This window comes from Cariama cristata, unplaced genomic scaffold (genome assembly GCF_000690535.1).
Source record: "Cariama cristata isolate BGI_N322 unplaced genomic scaffold, ASM69053v1 scaffold7769, whole genome shotgun sequence".
In the NCBI taxonomy this organism is placed as follows: Eukaryota; Metazoa; Chordata; class Aves; order Cariamiformes; family Cariamidae; genus Cariama; species Cariama cristata.
Genome location: NW_009635178.1, coordinates 39,937 through 56,238, shown reverse-complemented (window position 1 = coordinate 56,238; position 16,302 = coordinate 39,937). Strand labels below are relative to the sequence as shown.

The 16,302-nt window shown below is 38.0% G+C and overlaps 1 protein-coding gene across 1 annotated transcript in view; it reads right to left on the bottom strand.

The window, feature by feature from the left end:
• MYOM2 (myomesin 2) overlaps positions 1-16,302 on the bottom strand; it is an 80,545-nt gene that overhangs the window by 37,214 nt on the left and 27,029 nt on the right. Inside the window, exons 10-17 of the mRNA XM_009707422.1 lie at positions 15,947-16,108; positions 15,388-15,529; positions 13,572-13,771; positions 12,343-12,396; positions 9,649-9,776; positions 6,466-6,649; positions 2,943-3,117; positions 1,475-1,596 (exon numbers count right to left, since the gene is read on the bottom strand). Coding sequence (XP_009705724.1) covers positions 1,475-1,596; positions 2,943-3,117; positions 6,466-6,649; positions 9,649-9,776; positions 12,343-12,396; positions 13,572-13,771; positions 15,388-15,529; positions 15,947-16,108 — 1,167 coding nt within the window. The remainder of the gene's footprint in view (positions 1-1,474; positions 1,597-2,942; positions 3,118-6,465; positions 6,650-9,648; positions 9,777-12,342; positions 12,397-13,571; positions 13,772-15,387; positions 15,530-15,946; positions 16,109-16,302) is intronic.

Genomic DNA, 16,302 nt, shown 5'->3' with positions numbered 1-16,302 from the left:
CACTCTTTCTAGCAAGCACTGTTTTGTATTTGCCATCCATGCATGAAAGTTTGCCCAAATATACCCCTTTCTTGACCCTATTGTGCTGCAGTTAGCATAGGCTAAGCTCCTGCCCCTAAAGTTCATCTGATATTTTCAGCTGAACTACCAGTATAACTTGAGAGAATGTGACTTACCTCGTTCAGAAGAGAATATGTTAGCAGAGGCCATTAATACAGTCCCTGATCTTGTAGCTGTACTAGTGATCCACATGAAAACAGCTAGTAATCAGTAGAACTGGTTTTTTGTTCTTTTTTTCAAATGTGGTGTTACACTCAGAAGCCATAAAACATGACCTTTGCAATTGTTACCACTTCTTGACAAATAAGAATGACTGTAGCAAACTCCTATAAATGCCCTTAAAATAATACTACAGAAAGATTCCATCCATGCTAATGTAAGTCACCTACAAATAGTCCTAGTAAATTCCTGTTAAGGCTACCGAAATGGATAAAAGCCACCCACATCCCATAAGTGTGTGTAAGATCCATGTGCTATGTGTTTGGTGACATACCCCATGCAACCCTCATCTTTGAAACACACAGTGACAAAATAAAAGGTGCAAGTGCATTTACGACATAGGGGTGATAGATGTACAAGTGTCCATGCACCACCTACCCATATGAGACACACTTCTTCCTAAAAAAATCAAATGCAGTAAGTTTGTCAGTAACATCTCGTCCAAATTTAGCTTCTAATAGCCATGCTGAATCATAAATCTTTTAGAGGATTACTTCTGACAAGTATGCCTATTGGTCTTCTTCTCCAAGAGGTGCAGGCCATTCAGGTGGGGAAAAGGTGTTCTATTTTAAATTTTTCAGTATGAAGCTGAAAGTTTGCAGAAATCAAAAGCGGACCATAGTAGCCCAGATCTGCATATTTTTTGTTCTAACCAATTATCTAGCCTTTCACTCAGCATGTATCATTCCCACTGAAAGTTGCACAATGGATTGTTCTTACACTGAAATTTTGTTTGTAGGGTACCAGAGGAGGTAGATTGTGCTCCAACCTGGAGCAGCCAAAGGGAATTTTCTGTTTGTGTCAGCCTCACAATAGTAAAGTTTCCTGAAACTCTTCTAAATAGAGCAGAGTCTGTGCTAAACTGATTTACACCATTCCAAATCACCCAGAAGCTTCTTGTCTAACTTAATCAAGATTTACAGTTTCTTTGTTACAGCTGAGGAGCAGAAGGCAACCTGGTCATTATAGTGAATCTGACCTATTATTTTTGACACGCATTATGAATAACTTTTTTTTAAAAAAACAGTGTCTTTTCTCTAGAACAGTCATGTGCCTGAGCATAAATGTCACTGAGGGATGCGCTCGATGGCTGCAACATGTACTGTTACAGCAAATGAGACCAAAGGAGTTGATTGCTGAAAATATGTAACTCATCCAAGAAACAAGAAGCTGAGTTGCACAGTATCATACTTACTAAGGGCTGCCTGTACTGTTATAGCCTCTGACTCCTGTGAGTTTTCACTGAATCCTACAGCATTCACAGCTTTCACACGGAAGACGTACTGCTCTCCAGTTTCCAAACCATGAACAACAAACCTGGGTTAGAAAAAAAAAATAGCATCACATATTAGTATGTATTTTATAGGAATCATTCTGTGCTGTAACGAGAAATCTTGGCAACAATCAGAAAGCTCAACTTCATGAGAGTTTTACAAAGGAAAATATTTCCGAGAGGGAAACTGTAATATAATGACATGATGTAGTACAATATAATTGGATGGGACACTGGACCAAAAGTCACAGTACTCATTAAATCGCTAGCGCTGATCTACCAGGTAGAGGCATATAAACTGTAATATATTCCCTCTGAACTTTCGCTTGCTAAATTCTCATCTGTTCTGGGAAGGGACTATATATTTCATGGTATTTTCATAGTCACTATCAAAAATAGCTTTCAGTTTTGGTCTGAAGTTCTAGATAATTTAGCAGATAGAATAGTCAGAACTATCGTATTGTAGGATATGTTCACATTTGAACAAATGAAATGGTTTTTTTCTTATTTTTGTGCTGTCTCAATGCCTTTGACCAACAACTATTTTCTACTTTTTCTTTGATCAAAATCCTTGACTACTTGATCAAAGGATTCAGCAGAATACAAAATCACTCGAATTAATAACTGACAAAATACACTAAACAACATCATCTGGTTGTTACACGCCCATAAGAAAATATAAATTACACATCTAATGTAAACTTTGCATTTGGTGAGTGATTCCAATTAAAGTAAGCATGATTTTCACAAAGGAAATTACTTGAAGAGTCACATAATGAAGCGTGATATTTTCAGGAGGGAGTAAGAAATCATCAGAAACACAGTCAGGGCTAGCGTGATGACAAGGGAACTAGAAAGAGGGGCTACTATCCTTTATCCATGGATGTAGCAGGTCAGGGACCTCTGATGTTTCTGGGATGGGACACTTGGATTTCCTGCACAGTAGCGTCAGCAGACATGGCCCACCCTTTTGCCCTGTTGTCCATGGACTATGGGAAAGTTTCTGCGTTCCCTCTGCTTCTCATACTCCTTGTCATGTGCGTCAGGTATGTTTGCCCCATAACATAATTCAGACTATAAGAAAGGCATTTATTTTATGCTTACTTATGTCCATGACATACAGAATCATGTCTCTAGAAGTTGCTTTTATAACTCAAAGTCATAGAATAGATAAAAGATGCTTCTCTTTCGAGAAAAACAAAAAGGGGTGGAGGCAAGAAAGTCTGCCCTGCAATCTGGAAAGCTTAGCTCTCAGAGTCTGCAGACTGTTTTTCTTCACGTTCGTTCAACATTCAGCCCCAATGATAACATCATTGCTTAGCACATAAATTGGCTTAAAACTATCCTACAGTTTTCAAATGTCCCCAGAATACAGAAGTATTGTCAATACCTGTTATATTTAATAGGTTTATGGTTACTAGGTTCCCAGTGATTTGATCCCACCACAGAATAGTCAATATAGTAGCCGTATAGATCCTCTTCATGTTTTGGTTTATCCCATTGAACTACAACCGATGTTTTTGTATTCCTTGTGGCCACTACCCGACCAGGTGCGGATGGGACGACTAAGAAAAAGAGAGTAAGCATATACTATTATGAAATACATAAAAATAAAACTAAGCTGCGCTAGATGCAACACTTTATACTTTTACCATATTTAATCACTACAGCTATGAGTTCTCCTAACATGTTAATATTGCTGTATGATATATATTTTAGTATATTTGTTTCACTATAAGCCTGGATACTTTTATATATGTGTGTATAAATATATTTATTTTTCTATTTGTTTACTTCGAGTAAAATCACTCTAAGCTATAGGACTCCCTACCTGTCTGATTTTATAAAGGTTTTCTGAAGAGTGAGTTATTAGGATAACATATTTTCTAATATTAGTGTGGACAAAGGCATACAGATATGAAAATGTTCTGTCTCAAAAGTTCTCTCTCAAATAAGAAGTTTATGTATAGTTTATGTCCCTGTAGCACTACTGCATCAGTAAGAAATGCACATAAACTGTAGAGGTATGATATCATGAATATTAAGAAATACTGCCTTCTAGTCAGCTAATGACAACCTCAATTCAGAAAAGGCCATCTTTTCAGGACAACTTTAAGTATATTTTTGAATGCTAAGTGTTTAGCCAAACTTAGCGAGATAGACTTCGCAGAAGCGTAAGGTCATTGGTTGGAAGGGATCTCTGGGGATCATCTAGTCCAGTCGATCACTGAGACTGGGATTATCACCAACACTAAGCTGGATTGTCAGTCACGGGTTTGTCTGAGTCTTGAAAACCTCTGACAACAGAGACTTCACAGCTTCCCTGCACAACCTTTTCCAGCATTGCACTCTTGCACTTTTTTCACTAAGAGGTTATGTCGAATCTGAATTTACTAAGATACAGTTTGTGGCTGTTGCCTCTTTTTTTGTCATCTGGCATTGCTGAGAACAGTTTGGTACCGTCATCTTTGTAAATCGGCAAACTAAACAAGCCCAGCTACCTCCACCTCCCTTCACAGGTCACAACCTCTAGGCCCCTGACCGTCTTGGTTGCCATCCAGTGGACCTCTCCAGTTCTTCTACATCCATCCCTCTAGACTAAGGGAGACAGAACTGGAACCAATACTCCAGGATCAACCTCAGAAGCACCAAGCAGAAGTAGACAAAGCTTCCTTCAATCTGTTGAGTACAGTTCTCCCAACATAGCATAGTATGCAGTTCACTTTACATGCAATGAAAGTTCACTGTTGTTTTATATTGATCTAAACACCCTGAATGTCAATAAATAGAACCAGAAATATCAAAGTCTAAATGGGAAAAAAAAATCTTAGTAAGGGCCACACACAATCTGCTCACTATAAAATACCTATCTGAGCTTTTATAATGTAAGGAACTAAGGCAGTGTCTCAGCCTTTCGTGATAGGTTACAAGAGGCATCCAGCACTTGCCTATTGGAGGCATTTTAGTTTCCTCACACTGATGTTCTGCGGACAACCACAAGCAGCATGAAACAAATGAAAGGCAGCTTTTTTTTCATTTAGTCTTTCAATCTCAAATTAAAAAATAATAATTACAAACTATTCTACTTTATGCAATAAGTCTGTAAGATCAAACAGATTCAGTTTGAGATAAAGGTACTTACATTTAGGACTTTATGCGTAAGTGTCTACAAGCACATGTTCTTAAGCTGCCATTATAGTCAAAGAGCTAGGGTTTAATTCAGTTACCCAAACAAATTCATTTAGGGCCATTTTAGAGCATCTGAGATTTCTTCATGGAGTTGCCAGATACAACTCAGGAGATACAGAATATCTACACCCCTCTGAAATGGTAAACTGAAATCATTTGAAATGGTACTAGATGTCTGTTTGGTGAGTTAAACTGAGCCTCTGATCAGTGGTTGGTAAAGTCCTGAAAATGATTCATCTCACCCCAATGTAGACACTCCACAGCTGGGTGTCATGGGGCAAGTTATGGCAACATTAGCCAGCTTATCCTCCAGGCTCCAATTGCCACAGTGAGAGCAGAGACATCTAGAGCAGCTGTAGATGCCTACATGGAAACACCTAAATTTAGATGTTAATCTCAAACTGAATACTCTTTTACCACTCAATTCAATTGCATAATATTGTGTCATTTTGGATGGCCTAGGATACCCCATCCATCCTCTAGTTTCTGCTCAAGAGAGAAAGCTACCTGTAATTCCTGTGTAATGATTTCCATCCCCATGAAGTTGTCTCAGCTACCCCGAGGAATGTCAAATGGCGCTATGTGCAGGCAACTAAAAGGAGTCATGTGTGTCTGATGTATTTTAGCTCAGGTGGTACACTTCATCTCTGAAAATACTCCTGTAGTTTCTCTTTAAAATAGCATCTTCTGCTTTCTGCTTTCAGCTATAGCTATGATTTATTCAGAACGTCTTGCATTAACCCCTAAGGGATAGCCTATTTTCTGTACTAAATACAACATTTTTCTTCTCTACATTAGGGAATGTTGAATGGTCTAAATAATTTATATACATTAATGAGACATCAAATCAAGAATACATAAAAGTAAAACAAGTTTTTATTTCATCATGTATAGTTACAGATCAAGCTAAAAGTGATGGATTATATTTTTTGAAATTATGGTAAACATTAAGAATGCTATATCTATAAACATTTAGTGAACTATGGTATATCAGATCCTGTAAATATTTCTTATGTTTCTAGCAAGTGTACTAGTAAGATGTGTGCTCTTAAGGTGACAGCTGTCAATACATGGGGCTGTTATATGTGACCTCTGCACAGCTGCAAGACTAAGCCATATATTTGAGCAACAAGATAAGTAATCACTCCTTAAATTTTCATTTGTGTTTTTGAATGTGGCCCCAAGATAAATGCTTCATTTTCTTTTGAAAGTTACCCCTGAATATGTAGATGTATCTTCCCCTATCTCTGACATTTACTCATCTGCATGCCACAAGAGTTCTGCATCAGCAGTAATTTGCAACTTAGAAGACTAAGAAAGAAATGAGAGGCTACCTTATCTAGCTGAAACTGTAGAGAATTAGTTAGTATATAATTACCTGAGCCAGACAATATAATTATCTAAGTTAGCAATTAACCTGTATTATCCTATTTTTTCACAAGTCACATTAATAGAGCACTCTGAAGAATGAACAACTGAAATTAATTTAACTTTTTAACAATTATTGGTCTCAGCAAGGAGACTTGTGATCATTAGGAAAATTCTGGAATGTTTCTAAAATTTACCATCTTGGTCTTTTTGAAATCCTTCACGATATTGAACACAAATCAATTCAATTGCTATTATTATAATTATACTAATCTAATTATAATGAGAGTTGTCTATTTCCATTTTGTAAAATATCAGTTGTATTTAATATTAATGCCTTACAATTAATGCCTTACCAACAGTATCTTGTGGTTGAATAGGTTCTGTGATTTCAGATGGATCACTGATGCCATGCTTGTTTGCTGACAAGACTCGGAAAACATACGATTTTCCTTCTGCAAGGTCAAACACTGCATAGCGAGGAGATTTTACTGCAACCTGTGCATTGACTCTTTGCCAGCTTCCACTGCCAACCATGGACTACAAAAAAAAAAAAAAAAAAGCTGTGAATCACTTCTGTGAACTGTCAAAAAAAAGAACATATTGCTGTATTGCATCCTGTCATGAATTTATTTAAGAGCTATAAGAAGAGAATCACTCTCAAATGCCTCGCTTTAACATATGCAAATTCTCATAGCTCATGTATTCCATTACTCTACAAAAAGGTCTGAATATCTCACTCTCTCCCTACCTGTCTAGACTTCAGTATATGTGCACTTGTACATACAGCTAGCCTTCAGTTAGGGCCATGACTGTCAACTGCAATTGGTCCCAACAGAATTACTCCTATGTCCTGCAAAACTCACTTGAACACCCAAAGGTTCGGTATAAAGCAAGCAAGTCCTAATCCAAATTCTGCAGAAAGGTAGGGAGGAGATGTTACTTTATTCACTGCTTTATCTTTATGCATTCTGTTGAGTAAGGTCATGTCCTAAAATCATTCATTAAATGAAATAATTACTTTTGAATATTCTCAATACAGCAGCTGAGCTAATCATCACCACAACTGCATATGGAAGAGAGCCAGCAAACCAGGACTCAGAGAAGTCTGCTGTCCATTAGGTTCCCCAGATAAACTGTTGACTCAAAACAAAAATTAGTCATGGAATCTTCCAGCAATTTTAGCAAAGCTCAAGTGGCCAGTAAATAGCTTAAATAAAATTTCCTTCAAGCACACAAAGGTGCATAGAAATTAAATATTTATAAAATTTTGGAACAGAGGGCCTAGGAACAAAATCCAATAGACTGTGAACTTCTTAGAGGCGGAACAGTGTTTCATGTGTGCGTGGAAACTACCCTGTATATAATGGGGCAAACTATAGACAAATAATAAAAATGTAAACAGCTGGAGCCCATATATCAAAATCTTTTTCATAGATACTGAACCCGCCTAGTGTTCTCAACTGAAAAAAGAAATATAACATCCATTTTCTTCATAACAAAAAGACAGAAAATATGAAATAAACATTATTTTGCCATATATTTTACTTTCTGGCATGAAAAACATCAATTGTTGCATTTCATTTTCACACAGGAAAGAATCAACATCACATTTTATTCTGTAGTTTGATTTATCTGTTAAATAATGATTTTAAAGGAACATTGCTATACATCATAGAGAACGTGTTTCCATTTCTTGTTTCTTGAAGCCTTTAAAAATACATTTTTATTCTTCAGGATGCAGTCTTCTTTATTTGAAATTAATTAGAAATTTTGCTTTTCTAAATTAACAGATAACTGTGGAAAGCAAAAAACAAACATTTGCCTATGAACTGAGCTATTCATAGATATAAGTTATTTACATGCTAAAAGATTTTAGATTCAGGTATTAATTAGTATAATGAACCTTTTTTTATAATAATAGTCTTTCAGTCCTCATTCTCACTTTCCCTCAGTAAGTTTGGCATTTTATTACGACTTGTGTGTTCATCGTTGCTCTATACTGTTTCTGGAGCTGTACAAAGGTATTTCCGTAAAACAAGCATATATATTTATTTTCCAATTCATACTTAGAATGAAATTCAACTAAGAAAGTGTAGGTGTCCACTTAATGGAAATCTACATCTGAGCTTTTTATCTGGGCTATTTCTACATATTCTGGAAACAATGAGGTATTTTCATGCCAAGAGTGGTTCAAAGTCCTTATGTCAGTATGCTTGAAATTTATAGATAAGAGCAGATGTATGCAATTGAGACTAAGTACAAGGAACACATGCTATTCTATTGCATAGAAAGAAAACTAGATACTTATTTCTGTGGAAATTTTCATTACTTCTTTTGAATGTAAAAGGCAGACTGAGAGAAATCATGGACATGCTTGCTGGAAAATTTAACTAGTGACTGGACTTTATTTTACACCTATTGGTTCAACATCCAGCAGGTAATGGATAATGAAGAATGTAGAGATGGACTATAAAGGTCTTTTGAAGTAAACATTTTGATGTGGCTGAGAAGGAAAAGACAAGATGGAGGCTGCAAAAAGAGGAATGATGTGAACAGAATGATTGGTTGGGAAATGAACTTTGGAGCAACGTGCTGAACAGATGTGAGAAGAAAAAAAAAAGCATGGTAAGGGCCTGAGGAAAGGCTATCACAATATTCAAGATGCAAATTGATGTGTGGCAGTTTTATGGACAGTTTTAGTGTTTGTGGATCGTTGAGAGGGGGCATATGCTAGAGGCATAATTCATAAAAACTAAGAATAGCTTGGCATGTAAGAGTTTTAGAGGTCAGGTATGAGGCCAAATTTACCTACTGGGGAAACTTTGTAGCAAGGAGGAAAGATTATGACCTCTGGCTGTAATCCAACGTACTTAATTTAGAAACCTGGCTCTGGGACAGATGTATCTAAATCTTAGTAGCTTAGATGGGAGAAGAACAAACCTCTCCTACTGTGATCACTGAAGTCCCCTGTCAAGTCAAAGGGAAGAGGAAGGCAGCCGTGAGGCCTACTAGGGAGCAGTGAACCTGAGACAGGCATCTGCCTCTCCACTGACCTTACAGGGAATAAATTGGAAATGTCAGGGTATAGCAGAGGGTGCCGTAAGCCTGCAAAAAGGAAAGTGAGGATCAAATTATGAGTCACTGTTTATTCCTTGCTCTACCACGGGACTACCAGAAACTTCCCTTTAATACAGGTAGACTGCAAACTTCCAGTCTTGCCTGTATGACTGCGAAATCTTAAGATGTTTCTTTTCCATTAAACCACTACCTTTCACATGTAGTTTGTTCTCATTTTAGACAGCAGTAGCAAATAGCACAGAGGCATCCTTTTCCCGGCCCTTGAATTTCAATGCTCATTAAATCATGTAATAAGACATTTGATTGTCCATGCTTCTCTAACATCCCATTACCAAATCCTGCAAGACCACAGAAAATGTTCATTTTATTGTTCATTCAGTAGTTCTAAAAATGAGTTGAATGTAATTGCACACAGCAATGAAACACCTTACAGCCGAATGCCACTGTAAGTACAGTACCTTCTCAATGAAATACGTCAGTGGCTCCCTGCCACGGGGAACAGGTGGATCCCAGCTGAGTACAACATATGTTTTACTTATTTCTGAAGCATGTACATTGGTGGGAGGGCCTGGAATCTGAATATCGCCTGCAAGAGTAATAAACGTAGCAAGTGTTAAACAGCAGCTTAATCCCTGGGTCAGCACTCATGCTGCAGCTCATCTTTCTGAACTCCCACCCTGCAGTGCAATGCTCAGCTATTAGGAGCTACGGTATCATCTAGGCGGTTTACTTGCTCACTTCAACTAAATTTTGAGAAATAAAGCGTCAGTATTAAAAGCTAGTTATTTACGTTTTCAGCAAAATTTAAATTTGCCCCCTGAAAACTTGTGCATTTGTCACACGTTTTTTTCTTTGATCACATTTAAATTACTTCTATCTGCTGGGCAGAACGCCTTAGGAAAAACCTACTCACTATATGCAAACAAGAGATATTTTTTGATCAAAAACAGAAGTCTAAAGAGTTATTATGAGAAATTAGACTAGAAGAAGATATCTGGAAGGAAATTACAGTAAAGAGAAAAGCAGCTTAAAACAAAGCAGAAAAAGAAGCAGATCCTGTAACATGATGGTATTACCAGCCATATAGTCTGAAGCACTTCTAAAAACTGTGGATGACAGACATAAAAACATGTCACCAGTCCTCTGGTGACTCCACCAGTTGGTGTGGCCTGATCAAACCCTTCTGCCCGCTCACTCTGCAAGGTTACCAGGAACGTGAGGCAGGACTTGCGTAACCTGGGCCAGGCTGGAGGAATTCAGCGTTGCCCTTTGTGGTCATGCTCACCCACCGCAGTGCGAGAAGAAGCCGGTTTCATTATCCAAAGAATTACAATGGTGTAAAACAGCACTCGATAGGAGAGGCTCGGACCTATAATGGACTGCTTCAGGCATAGCTACACAGCCCTGAAGAAGCTTTCTCTTGGTAATAGGTCAGAAATAGTAACTCAGTAGATGCCTACAAATATTTCATTTTTGATGGCTTGTAGTAGAGAAAGCAAAAAGTTTTGTTCTTTAAGGTACAGTTTGCCAATTCTCAGGCTAGTAAGGAGTGTATATATATCCTCTAAATGCTAAAGATTTGACATTAAAAAAGAGAAAAGTGTTTCAATAATAGTCTCTAAATCATGGAAGTGCTGTTTTAACATTTTATAAACATCTGTAGAACCAACCAGGCTCAAAATATATGCTGAAGTTATTTCATCATACACATTTCCCAATCAAAACCAGACTTTTTTTAAAGTAAACTGACATATCCACAGAAAATTTATTTTCTCTCAATGCTTTCCGTATTTGATTTCCTACAAATACACTTTTTCTTTAAGAAAGGCACATGAATCAGTTGAGTTTTAGACAAAATTGCCGACATACAGTCAAGAAAATTACAATAATCCTTCACAGCATAATGCATAAAGCCAAAAGGTTTCCAATTTGTTTCACATAACTAAATCTCAACATGTTCTCTTACTTCCTTGACAACCCCAAAGCCGACACAATTTGTGATGATATAAAGTGATGGTACAGCCTGCTTTCCCAGAATGGAAGGTCATCCAGCACTAAAAGGGAAATCCATTTGTGATCTATGAGATCACTTTTTCAGAAACGGCCTCCAATCTTGCAGATGAAAGTAAAGATCTATATAAACAATGGTATTCGGATATTCATATTCCTTTATTAAATACACACATTCATGCAACAGAAATCCAAATACCGTTATTAATGCCTATGCCAGAGTGGCCATTTAACGCCTCTGATCATTCTCCGGCAATCCTGGGACCAAATGTATTCTGAGCCTACGATGTGACTCTGATCCTGTAATACCCATATCAATTCATTTAGGGTACCATTGTAAAAACAGAGAAACTTCCCCATGCACTGAGGAAACCATTTAATGTCTGATTCTTCTTTGAACTACAACTGTTCTCAGGTGGTTTCTCTTTTACTATGTTATTATTGGAATTACAGCTTTATAACCTTTGTGGAAGAGAGTATGCAGACTTTTTTCTTACTACTTAGCCATTATAGTTAACATTTTTGACAGTTCAAGTGGAAAGAAGATCATTATCCAAGCCTAAAAAGAATCACCACACATAGAAACAACCAAAGACAGAAGAAATTCAAGCTTTATCTCAAAAGTTGGCAGTGATCTCTCCAGTTCTCCTGAGGTAAAATGATATTTAGTGTATAATATTAACCTTAAGATCAACCTTTCTTTTCAGATAGATATATTAATTAATTGGGATGGATTGTGTAAGTTTTTATGAAAATGGAAATAACTTGCTCAGATCATCAAATTCAGTCTAAAAAAACCTATATTTAGCTCCTAGAAGGACAGGAGGAAGGGAAAAGTGGCCAATCAAATGCAGTGTTCAGCTGTTTAAACTCAGCTTAGCACTAGCCAAAGCAAAAAGGTGAGGAGATGCTGTCAGCACATAACGAAAGTAGTGCTGTTGAGAGCATGATGTTCTCTGTCCTTTTAGACCTCACCTTTCACTTCTGTTCTCTCAGCCTTACGAGCCAGAATATCTGTCTTGATTTATTATTATAGAGAGTTTACTCACTAGGTGGATTTCTTCTCAAGCTACATTTCTAATTATAATGCTAAATTCCTGGAATATAAACAGATTAACTGAAATCATAGAAATGCTACGTACCTTCAAGTTCATCCTTACTGATCGCAATCTTTCGCCCTTCATCCACATGAATAGCTGTTAATCAAAATATTCAATTAGTTTATTGAACCAGTTTAATATATTTACAAATTTTGCAAATTATTGTTCATCACCCGTTCAAAAGCCTGTATACCTCTATTTCTATAACCCTGTTATAAAATCTTTCCCCAGATGGAGTCAACTCAAAGTCATACACTGGTTCATTCACTTTTGTAGGAAAAAAGAGCATAAGACAGTACTATTTAAACAAGTGCTAAAAAGTAAGAGTCATAATCACAGTAGATGGATTCCGTTCTGTGGCAGATTAGTAAAAAATTGTATGATGAACTGGACTTTTGTTATAGGAATTAATCGTAAAGCTAATGGAAACACAGCATATTCAACTCAGATTTTACAAGCAACATTGGGGTAGTGCTCTGCAGTCTACATAATGAGCTTAATTCCCCTCTGAGTAAAAGGAGCACACAAAACAGAAGGTGTGCAAGTACACACTACACGGAATCTGTACAGGGGTTTAGGACAAGGCTAAACCAATAAAACTACTCCCCAGAGCAATCCAGTTAACTCTGTTCATGGAGAAGCTCTCATAGGGCTCCTTTGCAGTCTGCAGTGGCCTTGAGCACAAGACTAGCTTTCAGAAAGAGCTTATTCATTAGATAGATTGACTTTTTCCATCTGCCAGAAAAGTCACAATATCAGAGACCCCCCAACCTGCAGCATGGGGGCTTTGTGCCAGTACCAGCACTTCAATGAGAAAAAAAGATGTGGATAAATATAACAGTCTGTGAGCCAGTGAATTCATATGACAATTTTTATTTTTTCTTTAACTAAACCAGACATATTCAATAGCTTTTTCAAAAGTTACTGCCAGTAAATGTAGAAGTTTATGGGATCTGAGGGCCCATCTCGCAGTGCAAATGATACAAGCTGCCAGAGCATATCAGCTCTTTTGAAACATTGCTCCTTGTGATAATGAGTGTCTATCTTTAAAGCTAAGCAAAACCAGCCATCATTGAGATGGAGTCCCCAGGTCCTGCCAAATTGTCTGTATGGACCTTGCCATTCCAACTACAACCCCCACCTTGAAATTAGTGAAATATTCAATCAAAGGAAGAAATAAACTCTGCTCCTTAGGTTAACTAAGCAAATAGAATCTTAAAAAAAAAAATAAATCACATATTCAACATCTGTTTCAGCCTTTCATAACCTACTTTGTGTTCTTTCCAGGTCAACAGGGTCAAGAGCTGCAACTGGTTCAGAGACTCGAGAAGGTCTGCTAATGCCAGCACTGTTCACTGCTCTCACACGGAATATGTAAGACCGTCCCTCGTAAAGACCAGTCACGGGATACTTGCAGATTTTTACAGGAGCATCATTGCACTGGACCCAGTTTTCCAAACCTACTTCACATCTTGGAGTAGCAGAAGACAGCATTTGTCAGTATCATCCCACAATATCCTACCCACCACCATCCCACCATCCTACACACACCAAGTCAGAATCACGTCATCCTCATTAAGCTCAGGAACTAAGCCATACACCTCATTAATGAGTGCCACACACTTTGTACACTGTTTCCCCTGATCAGAAAACCAGTTCCCACCTTGCTCATATTTACTCATAATGTAATTACAAAGGTCATTTTTCTTGCATGTTTTTTGGCCTTTTCAACCCTCTCTGCTTCCCTTCCATTTGGTTCTCTTCCTTGTCACATAAAGAACAAGTTATTAACTTCTGTTTTTAACATGCATCTCCACAGAACATTCTGAAATTGCGACAGTCACCTAATCTTTTCCATCTCTTTCTTGACATATTTTTAAGCAAGCATCTTTGTGCTTTTCCCTCCAACAACGGTTGGGTCACAGAGTGTAGGAGTCATCAAGAAGCAGAGTGACGTCCTCATACTGGCTCCTTTGTGTGTACATGTCTATTTTGTGTCTTACTACTACAAATTTTTGTGGAGAAGATTGTCTTTTGCCCTGACAGTACAGGAAAAATAGGGTCATGATCAAGGGCTCCTTGGCACTGCAGTAATCCAAGCAAAATGTCAAAAGGCACAGCTGACTAAATTATCCACAAAACAGGTGAAATACTCCCACGATCTATCCACTGCACAAATTGGATCTAAATAGTAGAGTCCCCAGGGCTTAAGTTAATTTCCTCATACTGACTGTCTTTCATAAGCCAACATTTTCCCGCAATTCCCAGACAGTTGTCACTGAACTAGACCAGATTACAGGGTAGCAAATAGCAATGAGCTGCAAATGTTGCTTTTAAGTGTAAAGCAGTATACATTATGAAATCATTTCAGTAATGTTTTTGCTGACTGACAGTTTCAGACAGTAAGGATCAGATGTTCTGCTCTGGCTACAAGGAGCAAGCACGCACTTCAGTGGAAGAGATGTGCAAATCAGCGCTTGGATCCCCTGTTCCCCGCTGCCTGCACTGAGCTGAAACCCCAGTAAAGTGCAAAGCAGACTGGAGGAGAGAAGACTGCCATTCTGATTTAAACTACCAGCTCCCCGGAGCCCATGCCTTGAGCTCCTGGTGTACCACAGTTAAGGCAGAAATAAAAAGATAATGTAATAACTCCTAGATTTCAGCTTTTGCAGTATACAGATTAAAGATATTCAATCTAATTTAAGATGCCCATGAATTCTGGCTTCTATAAATTAAATAGTGCCAGGCCTCATTCTCTGATTTGGCCACATCCATACTATTGAATATTTTTAGTGACTGATAAAATGTGGCTGCCTGCAAATGATTACTGGGAATGCCTCCTGGCCCTTGCTGACTCCCAGACTGTCCAGAATTGCCTGGGAAGGAACTAGATCATCTGGGCTAAAGGTTTGCCAGGGAACAATCCAGTAATTTAACACAGTAGGCAACTGAGTTCTCGTGCTGAGGGTCTGTAAAAATATATCCATAGAACCCACGTATTGAAGGATATAATGGTAACTTTTTTTCTTCAGTACATACATGTTTTTGGCAATGAACAAAATTAAATAAATCCCAATGTTTACGTACTTGTCAACAAAATATCCAATGACTGGGCTCTCACTTGTTGTGTTTGGTGGTTTCCAGGTAACAATAACATAGTCTCTGTTAGCATCATGGCATTGAACATCCATTGGTGCCCCTGGTGCTCCCGCGATCAATGCATCAGCATCTGGACCACAAATAAAAATAAATCAGTTTTGACCCTAAGACCTCTACAATCTATCACAAAGACAAAATAGAAGATTTCCAGTTCACTGTGCTGTTTGTTTATATGAATGGGAGCCCAAAGATTTCATTACACACTAATTCACTCCACTAATGAATCAGGCCCATAACGTCTATATCTCCACATAGATAAAAATGTTCAGGGATATTCTTGATGACAGAAAAGCAGTTTAGGCATCAAACACCTATTACTTTTCACGAGAATTAAAAGCTCGGCTACCCCATGTGGTTTTGATGTTCTTTCCCACTGAAAGCTGGGGCTCAGTGGGTTGTGATCAGACCAAGGTGCTCAGTAAAGAACATGTAGCTGAGGAAAATAAATCTCTTAAGGAATAAAAAATTTGCAAGCTCAGACGTTTACCTCTGACAAACAGGTATGCACTGTATTCGCTCACTCCACCTTTCGTAACCATGCGCAGGGTGTATAAACCTTCATCGTCTTTGTTCAGATGCGTAAAGGAAAGCGCTGCCTGTCCTTCTCCAAAATATAGCTTTGTCCACTTGGAGTCCTTTATCAGCACGTCTGGAAGAGAAGATCCGTCAGACACGTTACCATGCTGGCCAGAACAACCTATGTCCTAGTGCAGCTCAGTGCTAATCAGGGGCACAAACCAACCTTTATGCCAGCTTTATTCAGAGTGATGGTGCTTTGATGCTATGAAAACTCTACAGAGAGCAAGCTGCGTCTCTTGAAACTTATTTGATCAATGAATTTTG